The sequence below is a fragment of the Leopardus geoffroyi genome, chromosome D2 (genome assembly GCF_018350155.1).
Source record: "Leopardus geoffroyi isolate Oge1 chromosome D2, O.geoffroyi_Oge1_pat1.0, whole genome shotgun sequence".
NCBI lineage: Eukaryota > Metazoa > Chordata > Mammalia > Carnivora > Felidae > Leopardus > Leopardus geoffroyi.
The window spans coordinates 52,772,242-52,787,307 of NC_059334.1; the positions used below are offsets into that span (position 1 = coordinate 52,772,242).

The following is a 15,066-nucleotide window of genomic DNA, read 5'->3' on the forward strand; positions in this document are numbered from 1 at the left end:
GCTAGGACATTACCACCTCTAACTTTAGCAGAGGACATCTATCAGGAACTGTTAGATGTTGAAGAGTGTATGTTGAATATAGGACTGCATTAGTATTGAGCTTTATGATACATGCAAAGGATTTCAACAGCTGAGATTTTGACAACTCTTATTGTTATGGGTATCTTACATTTTAAATGATTGTGTTCCTCTCCTTAAAACTTTCTTTTGTGTTTTTTAGTATACCAAACTATCAAAAAGCAGCATTTAAATTTTTTTTTTTTTTCCAACGTTTATTTATTTTTGGGACAGAGAGAGACAGAGCATGAACGGGGGAGGGGCAGAGAGAGAGGGAGACACAGAATCAGAAACAGGCTCTGAGCCATCAGCCCAGAGCCCGATGCGGGGCTCGAACTCACGGACCGCGAGATCGTGACCTGGCTGAAGTCGGACGCTTAACCGACTGCGCCACCCAGGCGCCCCAAAAAGCATTTAAAAATAAGCTTTTCTATTGACTTTTAAAATTGATCTCTGTGCTATTTCCAACCTTTTTTTTTTTTTTTTAACTCAGTATCCCTAAAAATAAGTATTAGATTTTATTACCCCATACTAGAAAAATTTCACTTTTCATGTTTCTCTTTCACTTTGTAGGTTTGGATGGAACTGTTGAGCAAAGCTTCAGTTCATTATGTGGTAGCAGCTGCTTGTCCCTGGATGGGTGCTTGGCTTTGCTTGATGATGCAGCCTTCTCATTTACCTATTGACTTAAATATGTTGCTAGAAGTAAAAGCCAGAGCCAAGGTGAGTGTAAAGGGACATAATGTATTTGTATATTTAGGTCTAAATATTAATATAGTAAACTATGTAAGAAATTTGTATTGCTTTATCTTAAGTGTAATTTAATTAATTTAATGTAAGGACAAATTACTGTTTTATGAGGACCTTGACAAAATGCATAGTAATTTTTATCCATTAAAATTTTGGGAAAAGAAATGTATTTTACTGGGATAACAAGTGAGAGTATTTTTGCGTATAGAGGAGAGTTGCCTATTAAATTTTAATGATTAATCTTTAATTATAGTTTCCCTCCTCCCCCCACCTTTCTTTCTAGGAAAAAACATGTGGTAAGGTACGCCAAGGCCAAAGCCAAACTAAAGAAGTCCTTCAGGAGTACATTGCAGGTGCAGAGACCATCATGGAAGATCCCTCTACTAGGGATTTTGTGGTTATGCGGGCCAGAATGATGGCAGCCAAGTGAGTATACAAAAATTGAGAAGGCTTTTAAAAGAACCAAAATATTCTTCTGATGTGTTTGTCAATACTTCCTCCATCACACTAGTTACAGAGTAAGAAAAAGTGTAATTAAATGTTTTTCTTTTTTTTTTTTGAAGTTTTAAATAAGATTTATATCTTTTTATGAAGATGAAAGAGGAGTTATATCTTTGTTGTGAAAAGTTATAGCTTCAATAGGGGAAACTTTACTTCAAGTAAGTTCTATAGTAACTTCTTTTTTCTCCCTCCTAGGTTGTTAGGAGCACTTTGTTGCTGTATTTGTGATCCAGGTGTAAATGTGGTAACCCAAGAAATTAAGCCAGCTGAATCCCTTGGCCAGTTACTACTCTTCTATTTGAACTCCAAATCTGCCTTGCAGAGAATTAGTGTTGCATTGGTAATCTGTGAATGGGCTGCTTTACAAAAGGTAAGATTTTTCCCCAAAAGTAATGAAGACAAGTTAAGTAAACCAATTTCCATTAGCTGTTAAGATTATTTTCATTATATTTTATAAACAGAACAAAATTTTCTCTGTATAGAAATCCGACAGTTCTAGAAAAGTATTCTAAATTGTAGTGAAACATTATTTCTCTTCCAGTTGCTTTTAACCTTAGACTTTTTTCTTAGAACCCCCAGTTTCGTACCTGAGACTACTAGCTATGACCATACTTAATGTTTGCTCTTGATACTACAATCTGTTAAGAAATGTCCCTCCAAAACAGTCATGTGTATGTGTGGAAGCAGTCCAGAAACTGTTGGTCATTCATTCCTTAATATCTGAACACTACAAAAGATAAGAGGCTTTGAGATTGATTTGTATGAGTAGTAGCAAGGGCAGAATTTTTGGTCACAGGAAGAATAAAACCTCCATCTTTAAGCTAAGTCTTCATGTTTCCAAGTAAGCTATTCTCTTGCAGCCCTTTTAACCTTTAACTTCTAATAAGATATGTGATTTTGTGTAAGACTTACGTCTGTAAATCAAAGAAACTTCCTGCTGGCTTTGTTTATTCCATTAACTGGAATTCTGGAAATTTAACTGTCTGCACTTGCTGTGAGAGTTTCTTGTTACTGCCTCTTAGCAGTTTGTCAAAGCTATGTCTAAAAGTAATTGAGCCATGCTCTGTTGCATCTGAGACCCCAGCTTTGCCTCTGGAAAGAAGCAAGGCTCATCTGTTTTTAGGCAGGACTCGGTGTGCTGGAGAGGCAGTGATGCTGTGTTTTTGTGCCTCTCAGACTCAGCAGCAAGTGTTGACAGTTCGGTTTCTGGACCCTCACAGAGCTTCTCTGGACTTACTCTGTGAAGCCCAGGCTGACCACCCAGATCCCACAGAACCCCTCATGGCTCACCACTGAGGCCATTCCCCCTCTGGTTGGGGCAGGCAACAACCAGAGAGAGTGGGAAGGGTTAGTTAAATTTGGGGGCAGGTAAGTAGCTTTTAAATTATATATATCCATTTCTACAGTATGGCATGTGAAGCTATGGGTTCAACTGTTAAGAAATCTAATAATGCGTTTTTAAATAACATTTTTAGTGCATGCTAAGTGTTCTTTTCTGACTGATTTCTTTTTACAGTTATATTTTTAAGTCCGTGCTATATATATAAAAACTTGGTATAAATTCAGAGTAAAGTAGGAGTAATTAGGTGCAAAATTTAATGGAATTATAATAGTTCCATGTGCATGTTCTATAGTGATTCATATTAAAATTATAGTAGTTTGGGTGTGATACCTTTTCTCTGCAACTAACGATGTTCTGGGAGGTAACAGAACATAGATTCAAGATGAATAGGAATTTAGAACTTTGTAGTTTGCAAGTGAAAATGTATGCATCTCTGGAATTATGTTTATATATTTGTCCTGAATATTTCTTGTCTGTTATATTTTAGGAGTGTAAAGCTGTTACCCTAGCTGTGCAGCCACGTTTACTTGATATCCTTTCAGAACATTTATATTATGATGAAATTGCCGTTCCATTCACACGAATGCAGAATGAATGTAAACAGCTTATTTCATCATTAACTGATGCACATATTGAAGTTGGTAGTAGAGTAAACAACAATGTTTTTACAATAGATCAAGCTAATGACTTGGTGAGTAAAGAAGTAACTTTCTTAATTTTAGATAGAGCATGAAATAAAGATTAGAAATTTGTCATGTGATATTTACCACAAAAACACTTATTTGTTGAATCTATCCATGGCTTGATAGCCTGTCACTCCTGCCCTTCAGAAAAGTTTTCATTGCATTGACTTTTTTTTTTTTAATTTTTTTTACATTTATTTATTTTTGAGAGACAGAGACAGAGCACAAGTGGGGGTGGGAGAAGGAGATACAGAATCCGAAGCAGGCTCCAGGCTCTAAGCTGTCAGCACAGAGCCCAACACGGGGCTCGAACTCACAAACCATGAGATCATGACCTGATCCGAAGTCGGACACTCAACCGACTGAGCCACCCAGGCGCCCCTTCATTTTTTTTTTTTTTTTTTTTTTGAAATTAGAGGAGGGGGAAGGAATTTTCTTTAAATCTCAGGTTCTGGGGCGCCTGGGTGGCGCAGTCGGTTAAGCGTCCGACTTCAGCCAGGTCACGATCTCGCGGTCCGTGAGTTCGAGCCCCGCGTCGGGCTCTGGGCTGATGGCTCAGAGCCTGGAGCCTGTTTCCGATTCTGTGTCTCCCTCTCTCTCTGCCCCTCCCCCGTTTATGCTCTGTCTCTCTCTGTCCCAAAAAAATAAATAAACGTTGAAAAAAAAATTTAAAAAAAAAAAAATCTCAGGTTCTAACAAACCAATGTACCTTTATTAGAAAAACCTGTTCCATTTTTTTTGGTCATTTCTCAGTTTTGCTTAATACTGGCAGAGTATAGAATAAACTGCTTCTGTATAAGTTCCTGAGTATTTCTCAAGCCCTCTCTCAACTTATAATGCAAATATTTAAACATAAAAGTAAGGGAGGGACACCGGGCTGGGTCAGTTGGAGCAGCATGTGACTCCTGAGTCATGAGTTCAGCCCTCATGTTCGGTGGACAGATAACTTAAATAACGAAAACTTAAAACAAGAAAGAGAGAGAAGGTAAGAGAATTACACAATGAACATTCATATACTCCCCAACTAGATTGCAGAGTTAACATTTTACTAAATTTGCTTTATCGCATATATTTGCACTGTCAACTCATCAGTCTGTCTTTTTTAATGCATTTATAAATTAGTTACAGATATCAGTAAACTGATATATCTATATATGTACCTGTATCAATAAAATTCAGTATTTATGGTTTTTGCTCTTTTGTGAGGTAAAATACTATGAAGTCCACAAATCTTAAACTATTTGATGAATTTTAACAGATGACGATACCTATGAAAACCAAATCCCTATCAAGATACAGACAGTACTGTCACCACTTTGTAGTCAATCCCTGCCTGTCCCTGCCCTCAAGTAACCATCGTTCTGATTTTTCCTCCATCATAGGTTACTTTTGCCAATTCTAGAAATTTGTATAATTGGAATCATAAACTCTGTGCTGTTTGGTTTTAAGGTTTTTTTTCCAGCATGATTTTTTTAAAATTCATCCATATTGTTATATATATCAATAATTCATTTTTTATTATTTAGTTTTATTCCACTGTATAAATACACCACAGTTAAGCCCTTCTCCTGTTAATGAACACTTGGGCTATTCCAAGGTTTTGGCTATTATGAAATAGCTGTTATAAACATTCTTGTACAAGTGTCTTTGTAGACATATATTTTCATTTCTCGTAGGTAAATATGTGTGAGTAGAATTGCTGGATTTTAGGGTGGTTGTTTATTTACTTTTATAAAAAACTGCAGACCTTTTCCCAAAGCGGCTATATCATTTTATCTTCTTACCAGCAATATGTGTGAGTTCTGGTTGTTCCACATCACCATCAACATTTGGTGTGGTTGCTCCTTTTCACTGAAGCCATTCTGGTCATTGTATGATAGTGTCATTGTGGTTTTTACTTTGTGTTTCCTTGATGGCTAATATGTTCAACACTTTTTTATGTCTTAGTGGCCATTTGAAGACCTTCCTGTCTGAAATGTCTGTAGAAATCATTTGCCTGTTTTTAATTAGGTTGTCTTTTTATTACTGAGTTGTAGAAGTTTTTATATATATCCTGAAATACCAATCCTTTGTTAGATAGATGCTTCCTGCATATTTTCTCCCAGTGTGTGGCTTGCCTTTTCTTTTTCTTAATTGTCTTTAGATGAGCAGATATTTTTAATTTTGATGAAGTCTAGTTTAATAGTTGTTTTCTTTTATGGTTATTGTGTTCTGTGACCTAAAGTACCTTTTCTTATCTCTAATTTGTGAAGATAGTTACGTATATTTTCTTCTAAAGTTTTGCAGTTTTAGCTTTTGTATTTAGATTTATCCATATTGAATTAATGTTTATGTTTACTATGAAGTACAAATTGAATTCTGTTTGTTTTTCAAAAAGAACCATTTGAAACATTTTTAAAAATTTATTTTGAGAGACAGCCTGAGTGGGGGAGGGGCAGAGAGATGGAGAGAGAGAATCCCAAGCAGGCTCTGCACTGCCAGCACTACTTAACCAACAGCCACCCAGGTGCCCCAAAGATAACCAGTTTTTCAAGCATCTTTTATTGAAAAGATTTTCTGTTCCCAGTCCCAATTGGAATTCTCTGGCACCTGTGTCAAAAATTTGTTCAAGTATAGGTGTAGATCTATATCTGTATTCTGTTCAGTCGTTTTGTCTCTCATGCCATCACCAGTGTCTTGATTTTTCTAACTTTGTACTTACTAAGTTCTTAAAGTTAGGTGGTGTAAATGAGTTCTTCCTTTTTGAGTTATAGGATCAGGACCTGAGGCACTTGTGTTGATTCCTGTGAAACAGCAGTCTTCATTTCTTATCCTCTTTTCTAATTAGAAAAAATTATATACTGGAATTTGTTTTCACCTGTGAGAGAAGGCTAAAATTGCTATTTTTTTCCTGAATTGTTATTTTATAAAGTTGTTTTTCTGATTGTTGTAGTTCTTTATCCATTTTGCCTCTGCTTCCCTTCTTCCCTCCCTACTATTTCTGACAACTTTTTTTTCTTATGCTGAAAACTTAAAAAAAAATTTTTTAATGTTTATTTATTTTTGAGAGACGGTGGGGGGGGGAGGGAGGGAGGGAGGGAGGGATTGGAAGGGTAGATAGAGAGGGAGACACAGAATCCGAAGCAGGCTCCAGGCTCTGAGCTGTCAGCACAGTGCCCTATGCGGGGCTTGAGCTCACGGACTGTGAGATCATAACCTGAGCCGAAGTCAGGTGCTCAACCTACTGAGCTACGCAGGCGCCCCATTATGATGAAAACTTTTAAGGTTTACTATCTTAGCAACTTCCAAATATGCAGTTCAATATTACTGACTGTAGTCATCCTGCTGTACATTACATTCCCATAACTTATTTATTATAGAACTGGGAGTTTGTACTTCTTGACCTCCTTTACCCATTCCACCTCCTCCTTATCCCTTTCCCCTCTGGCAACTACCAGTCTGCTCTCTATTAGTTTTGTTTGTTCCTTTGTTTTTCAGATTCCACAGTAGGTGAAATCATAAAGTATTTGTCTTTCTCTGATGTATTTCACTTAGCATAATGCCCTAAAGGTCCATCCATGTTGTTGTAGTTGGGAAATTTCATTCTCTTTTATGGCAAAGTAGTGTCCCATTGTAGATACATACTGCATCTTTATCCATTCATCCATCCATGGACACTTAGGTTGTTTGTGTATCTTGGCTATTGTGAATGATGCTATAGTGAACATAAGCGTGCATGTGTCTTTTCAAATTACTGTTTCATTTTCTTCAGATAAATATCCAGAAGTGGAAGTGCTGGATAATCTGGTAGTTCTATTTTTCATTTTTTGAGGAACTTCATACTGTTTTCCATAGTGGTTGCACCAATTTACATCCCCACTAACAGTGCACAAGGGTTCCCTTTTTCCACATCCTTGCCAACACTTGTTATTTCTTGTCTCTTTGATAATTGTCATTTGGTAGGCATGAAATGATATCTCATTGTGGTTTTATTTGCATTTCCCTCGTGATAATGAGCATCTTTTCGTGTACTATTGGCTATCTGTATGCCTTCTGAAAAAATATTGTTCAGAACCTCTGCCCATTTTTTAAAAAATTATTTTATTTATTATTTTTTAAATGTTTTAATTAATGAAGTGATTTAATTTACATCCAAGTTAGCATGTAGTGCAACAATGATTTCAGGAGTAGATTCCCTAATGCCCCTTACCCATTTAGCCCATCCCTTCGCCATCAACCCTCTGTTTGTTCTCTGTATTTAAGAGTCTCTTATGTTTTGTCCCCCTCCCTGTTTTTATATTTTTGCTTCCCTTCTCTTATGTTCATCTGTCTCGTATCTTAAATTCTTCATATGAGTGAAGTCATATGATATCTTTCTCTTACTAATTTTGCTTAGCATAATACCCTGTAGTTCCATCCACATAGTTGCAAATGGCAAGATGTCATGCTTTTTGATTACCAAGTAATACTCCACTGTGTGTGTATGTGTGTGTGTGTATATACATACACACACACACATACACACCGCATCTTCTTTATCCATTCATCCACTGATGGACATTTGGGCTCTTTTCATACTTTGGCTGTTGATAGCGCTGCTATAAACATTGGGGTGCATGTGCCCCTTCGAAACAGCACACCTGTATCCCTTGGATGAGTACCTAGTAATGCAATTGCTGGGTCATAGGGTAGTTCTATTTTTAATTTTTTGAGGAACCTCCATACTGTTTTCCAGAGTGGCTGTACCAGTTTGCATTCCCATCAGCAGTGCAAAAGAGATCCTCTTTCTCTGCATCCTCCCCAACATCTTTTGTTGCCTGAGTTGTTAATGTTAGCCATTCTGGCTGGTGTGAGGTAGTATCTCATTGTGGTTTTGATTTGTATTTCCCTGATGATGAGTAATATTGAGCATTTTTTCATGTGTTGGTTTGCCATCTGGATGTCTTCTTTGGAGAAGTGTCTATTTATGTCTTTTGCCCATTTCTTCACTGGATTCTTTGTCTTTTGGGTGTTGAGTTTGATAAGTTCTTACAAATTTTGGATACTAACCCTTTATCTGATAAGGTCATTTGCAAATATCTTCTCCCATTCTGTCGGTTGTCTTTTAGTTTTGCTGATTGTTTCCTTTGCTGTGCAGAAGCTTTTTATCTTGATGAGGTCCCAGAAGTTCATTTTTGCTTTTGTTTCCCTTGCCTCCGGAGACATGTTGAGTAAGAAGTTGGTACGGCTGACATCATAGAGGATTTAGCCTGCTTTCTCCTCTAGGATTTTTTTTCAACGTTTATTTATTTTTGGGACAGAGAGAGACAGAGCATGAATGGGGGAGGGGCAGAGAGAGAGGGAGACACAGAATCGGAAACAGGCTCCAGGCTCTGAGCCATCAGCCCAGAGCCTGACGGGGGCTCGAACTCCCGGACCGCAAGATCGTGACCTGGCTGAAATCGGACGCTTAACCGACTGCGCCACCCAGGCGCCCCATCTCCTCTAGGATTTTGATGGCTTCCTGTCTTGTGTTTAGGTCTTTCATCCATTTTGAGTTTCTTTTTGTGTATGGTGTAAGAGAGTGGTCCAGGTTCATTTTTCTGTGTGTTGCTGTCCAGTTTTCCCAGCACCATTTGCTGAAGAGACTGTCTTTATTCCCTTGGATATTCTTTCCTGCTTTGTCAAAGGTTACTTGGCCATACGTTTGTGGGTCCATTTCTGGGTTCTCTATTCTGTTCCATTGATCGGAGTGTCTGTTTTTGTGCCTACTGGCACTGTATTGTCTTGATGTCTTAAGCCACTGTATTATCTTAATGATTACAGCTTTGTAATTCAGCTTGAAGTCCGGGATTGTGATGCCTCCAGCTTTGGTTTTCTTTTTCAAGATTGCTGTGGCTACTTGGGGTCTTTTCTGGTTTCATACAAATTTTAGGATTGTTTGTTCTAGCTGTGAAGAGTGCTGGTGTTATTTTGATAGGGATTGCTTAAGTTTTTATTTTAATTCCAGTTAGTTAACATACAGTGTTACATTAATTTCAGTTGTAAAATATAGTGGTTCAACAATTCCATACAACACCCAGTGCTCATCATGACAGGTGTTTTTCTCAAAATCCCCATCACCTATTTCATCCATCTCCCCACCCAGGAAGGGCAATTTTATTTTTTTATTTATATTTTTTGGGAGAAGGGCAATTTTAAAAGGTTAGTCTTAGCCTTGGCTAAGAGCCACTGTTTTTAAATTTTTCACTGAATCCTGTTTTTTCTCTTACCTTCCGATTATGAGCGTTTCCCTAAGATTTTATCTCTTATCATTCTCACAAGTTAGTTCTTACCCATGTGCTTTGCTATCTTCTCTTGATCTCTTGATGTTGTTCTTTTAGGCATTTTTAGTTGGATATCTCACTGTCACTTCAGCTTAACATAACCAAAACTGGAATTAAAAAAAAAATTTTTTTGTAATGTTTATTTCTGAGACAGAGAGAGACAGAGCATGAGCGGGGGAGGGACAGAGAGAGAGGGAGACACAGAATCAGAAGCAGGCTCCAGGCTCTGAGCTGTTAGCACAGAGCCCAACGCGGGGCTTGAACTCACAAACCGTGAGATCATGACCTGAGCCGAAGTCAGAGCTCAACTGACTGAGCCACCCAGGCGCCCCAAAAACTGGAATTTTTTTAACAGCAAAATTCCTTTTTAAATCCACAGTTGCAAATCTTGTTACCATTTTCTTCCAAAAAGCCTCATATGTTCATCCTTTCCCTGTTTTCATTGCGACAACCCAGTCAAGGGCCATAGTACTTCATGACTAGGTCCTGACTCATCTTTAAGGCTCTAGGTGGTCTCTGGTCCATTTCATCCTGCATGTTGTGCTAGACTTGTAAAGTCCTTTAGTGCCACTCTGAAGGCATCCCTCCCCTGCTTAAAAACATTATTTTTGTTTTCCTTTATTTTCCTTTATTTTATTTTTTGTTTTTCTTTTCACACCTTTAAATTCCTCATCTCTTAGCACTGGGTGTTGTATGGAAACCAATTTGACAATACATTTCATAAAAAAAATAATTAAAGATAAATTCCTCATCTCTTACTATTTCTCAAACTTCCTCCACTTAAGTGTAGTTAGCTTTCTTGCAGACGTATACTATATGCTCACTCACTTTCTGTGCCTCACTCATTCTCCCTTCTGAGTCTGAGCTCCCGTTTCTTTCGTCAGGAATTCCCTACCCTCCACCCTATGCTTATCCAGAATTCATCTCTTGACATTCTTCCATTTATACCTTGTACTCAGGCCATGATTAGCTGTTTTTAGGTCCCTGGACAATGCCTCACTTACCATCCTCACCTCAGTCTGTTTGCCAATATGACCCTACAACTCCTGACTTACCCCATTCTTTAAAAACCCATCACAAGTGTTAACTTCGGTGGGACAAGCCTCCACTTATCTTATCACCTGAGAAGAGTTAAGCATCCAGTGTGTCTCACGGCAGCCTGCACTTACCTCAGTTATATGTTATGTTTTCTTATTTACTTATATGTCTGTCTCCCATATTAGTCTCTACATTGTTTTGAGGTTATGAAGACATTAGGTCTTACTCATCTTTCAGTATTTCTCAATAAACACTTGAGTACTGAGTGAATGAATCAATGAACTTGGTCTGATTGGAAAGCTTTTCCTTAGCTGCTTAGAATCACTAAAAATTGACAAAAGCATATTACATTTAGGACAGTGTTTTCAAACTTTTAGCAGTGAGGTCCTATTTCCAGTAAATCTTATGCAGAAGTTGAATAAATAAAACAGATAATACAAAGTGGAAAGTATAAGCTAGAAGTGGTATGTGATTGTGTTTCTGTGTAGTGAGGAAACTGACAAGGTCAAGCAGATAGAGCTCAATTTAAAAAATTCCATATTTTATAATGATAAAATCTTACTTGTGTGCCTGTTTTGTTTTTTATAAGAGGCCAGCGTTATCAGTCTTGCCCATACTAGAATTGATAATTTCTTTCTCTTTTAAAGTTTATTTATTTATTTTGAGAGAGAGAGTGAGCGAGCAGGGGAGGGGCAGAGAGAGAGAGAGAGAGGGAGAGTGAGAATCCCAAGCAGGCTCTGCACTGTCAGCATAGAGCCCAACGTGGGGTTTGAACTCACAAACCATGAGATCATGACTTGAGCTGAAATCAAGAGTCAGACACTTAACTGACTGAGCCACCTAGGAGTCCCAGAATTGATCATTTCTAAGTCTGAAAAATTAGGTTCTCCTGATGGAGGAGGCTTCTCTGACCAATAGTCTTTAGACTGGACCTATTTATAGGGCCTCTCTGTGATTACAGTTACCTGTCAAACAAGAAGACTATTTTTGTTATGCAAGCCCTCACACAGTCTTTAGATGGTAATTTAAAAAACATGGCCCCACATGGGGCTCCTCTATGGCTCAGTCGGTTGAGCGTCTGACTTCAGCTCAAGTCATGATCTCACAGTTCATGAGTTCGAACCCCATGTAGGGCTCCCTGTGTGTAGGGCTCTCTGTTGTCAGTGTAGCCCGCTTCGGATCCTCTGTTCCCCTGCCCCCACCCCTTCCCTGCTCGTGCGTTCACGCTCTCGCTCTCTCTCTCTCTCTCTCTCAAATAAACATTTAAAAAAAAGAAAACATGTCCCCACAAAAATTTGTACATTAACCTTCATGAAATAACTTCATAATAGCTAATGGGTAGAAACAACCCAGATATCCATCAACTAATGAATGGATAAATACAATGTGGTATATTTCCATATAGTGCAGGATATTAATTGGCAAGAAACGGGAAAGAATACTACATTCATTACTACAGTACTGATGAATCTTGAAAGCATTGTGCTAAATGAAAGAAACCAGTCACAAAAGATTATGTACTGGATTAGTCCATTCATATGAAATATCTAGAATAGGCACACATACAAAGATAGAAAATAGATAAATGGTTGCATAGGGCTGGAAGGCAATGAAGAATGATTGTTAACAGGTATGAATTTTATTTTGGGTATGATGAAAATGTTCTAAAATTGTGATGGTTGTACAACTCTAACAAAATAAAAATCATTTTAATTGTACACTTTATTTCTTTTCAGTTGGGTCTTTTGTATGTGAGTTATATCTCAGAGTTGTTAAAGATGTATTGAGCAGTCTTTTAATGTGGCTTGTAAAGTAGTCTGATGTCACAGGGTTATAGCTTTAGGCAGCTCCTGGTAAGTAAAATATTCGTGAATATTGTACCAATTTCTTTCCCTTTTTTGCCCCCTCCTACTTGGGCATTTTTACTGGAAGGGAGGTCAAAGAAAGAATGAAAATAATCCAGTTAGCAATACTTAGCCAATTATCAGTAGCTGCCCCCAAAGTTTTTAAGTTGAGAAGAAGAGTTTTTCCCTGAAAGGACATTTGTGAGTTTTGATATTTGTTAATTAGGTTAGTTTGTATTTGTTGATAGTTTTCTCATTTCACCAAACTACTGTGTTGGCCTTCTGTGTAATGTTCTCCTAGATTTATCAGATATGTGTAAAGGATAGGTAATTTTGTTGATCTCAGTAGACTTTGTGTGTCCATAGCTGACACACAATGATCCGTTAGTTTCAGGTTTATAGTGTAGCATAAGCAGTATAGTCAATGGTATTGTAATAGTGTTACATGGAGACTGTCCTAGAGAATACAGTGCTAATGTTAAATTAATCAAGTTTAAAGTTGGGAGGTTTGGACATTTTTTTTAGTTTACTGAATACCAGCAATACTAAATTTTGTGAAACTTAAAATTGAAACAGCTTGCTGTTGCCCTTTGGTTTACAGAGTATTTGGGGTTGATGTCATTAATGATTTTTAATTTCTCTTTTTCTAATAGGTCACTACTGTTTTTAATGAAGTCACATCATCTTTCGATTTAAATCCTCAAGTGTTACAGCAGTTAGATAGTAAACGACAGCAGGTCCAAATGACAGTTACAGAGACCAACCAGGAGTGGCAAGTGTTGCAATTGAGAGTGCATACTTTTGCTGCGTGTGCAGTTGTGAGTTTGCAGCAGCTTCCGGAGAAGTTAAATCCTATCATAAAACCATTAATGGAAACAATTAAAAAAGAAGAGAATACACTAGTGCAAAACTATGCAGCTCAGTGCATAGCAAAACTCCTTCAGCAGTGCACAACAAGGACACCCTGCCCCAATTCAAAAATTATTAAAAACCTCTGTAGCTCACTTTGTGTGGACCCATATCTAACTCCTTGTGTCACATGTCCAGTACCAACACAGAGTGGCCAAGACAATTCTAAAGGTATATATGTCTGAACCTTCATTTGGGATAGAGAATTAACCATTTACATCTGTTTTCATTGACTTGTAGGTATCATTTAAGCACAAATCCAGTTTATGTGAGAGCTTTTTCCCATTTTGTATATATTGGTAATAAATATAAATATATAATATATATAAAAAAAAAAATAAATATATATATATATATTCCTCTAAACTCAAATAAGGTATTCATAAAAGACCTGAAAAAACCCCTGATATTTCATATAAGATGACTGAAATCTGTGAGACAGGTGTTAACCCTTAACCTCTCTTTCAAGAACATCATTATAGGATTTTACTATTAATGAGGCTAGAAACTTAATTGTATCAAATGTTGAATACAAATTCTTCTATAAAACTCTTGTTTCTCTATTTTAGTGCATGCTTTGTAAGATAAGTGAACTCTGTTACCTTTAGTAAATAATGTGTAGCCATTCTGATTTCATCTGGAAAATAAGAATTGCTTTCTATAGGCTAGTATCAAGGACCAATGTTTCTTTCCATGCCTTAGTCCAATATGATTTACTTATTTATTTTTGTTAGTAGGATTTTGGAAAAGCAAGTTATTCAAAATGTAATAAATTTACAACTTTAGTATGGTATATGTATTGAAAAATATGTGAACAAACTGGAAGAGGAAAGTTGCATTTTGAATATTAACATCTTAAAACTATAATAGGGTGACAGTCTTTCCCCAGCCCCACTCCTGTCACCCCTTATGCTATTTGAGCCAGTAATATTTTGCAGTGGTCGATGTCTCTGAATTTATGGTGACTATGGACATTTCTTTTGGAGAGAACAGACATTTCTTGCAATGTTTTTAATTTTCTTTTTATGCCTAGAAGCAGTCGTTGATTTTTTAAAAATTAATATACTTTAACTGAAGGCCCCAAATCATTCTTGTGTGTTCTATTTCTTGTTAACATGATTCTACAACTTTGTATTAAGTATAGTCTTATGCAAATATCAAAACAATTAATGTTACAAATTATTGACTGTTCTACCATTTCATTGTCTAAAGAAAATGTCATTGGCTTTTAGAAATTGAGGCTTAAAAGACATAGTTTTAAAAATATGTTGTATCTCTTTTGGAGCAGGAAGCATTTGGTCACCTATATTATCCTTAAAAAGTTATTTAACTTTTTTCCTTTTAGGATCCAACTCTGAAAAAGATGGGATGCACCATACGGTCACCAAGCACCGAGGTATAATTACACTCTACAGGCATCAGAAAGCTGCTTTTGCTATCACAAGTAGGCGAGGTCCTACCCCCAAAGCAGTAAAAGCTCAAATAGCTGATCTTCCTGCAGGAAGTAGTGGAAACATCCTTGTTGAACTTGATGAGGTAAATAGGTGTTTTGTTTTTGACTACTCTGATTTTTAAACAGATATCTTACAGATTGAGAGCTAAATTGTCATATGAGCCTCCAGTATTGTATTTTTATATTTTTTAAAGTGAAAGAACTG

At 37.0% G+C, this 15,066-nt stretch overlaps 1 protein-coding gene across 2 annotated transcripts in view; it reads left to right on the forward strand.

Moving 5' to 3' along the window:
* BTAF1 (B-TFIID TATA-box binding protein associated factor 1) overlaps positions 1–15,066 on the forward strand; it is a 120,324-nt gene that overhangs the window by 64,758 nt on the left and 40,500 nt on the right. For both annotated transcript variants that reach the window (XM_045438197.1, XM_045438198.1), the window contains 6 exons: positions 631–780; positions 1,091–1,233; positions 1,504–1,678; positions 3,138–3,341; positions 13,153–13,579; positions 14,754–14,944. In XM_045438197.1, the coding sequence (XP_045294153.1) occupies positions 631–780; positions 1,091–1,233; positions 1,504–1,678; positions 3,138–3,341; positions 13,153–13,579; positions 14,754–14,944 (1,290 nt within the window). The remainder of the gene's footprint in view (positions 1–630; positions 781–1,090; positions 1,234–1,503; positions 1,679–3,137; positions 3,342–13,152; positions 13,580–14,753; positions 14,945–15,066) is intronic.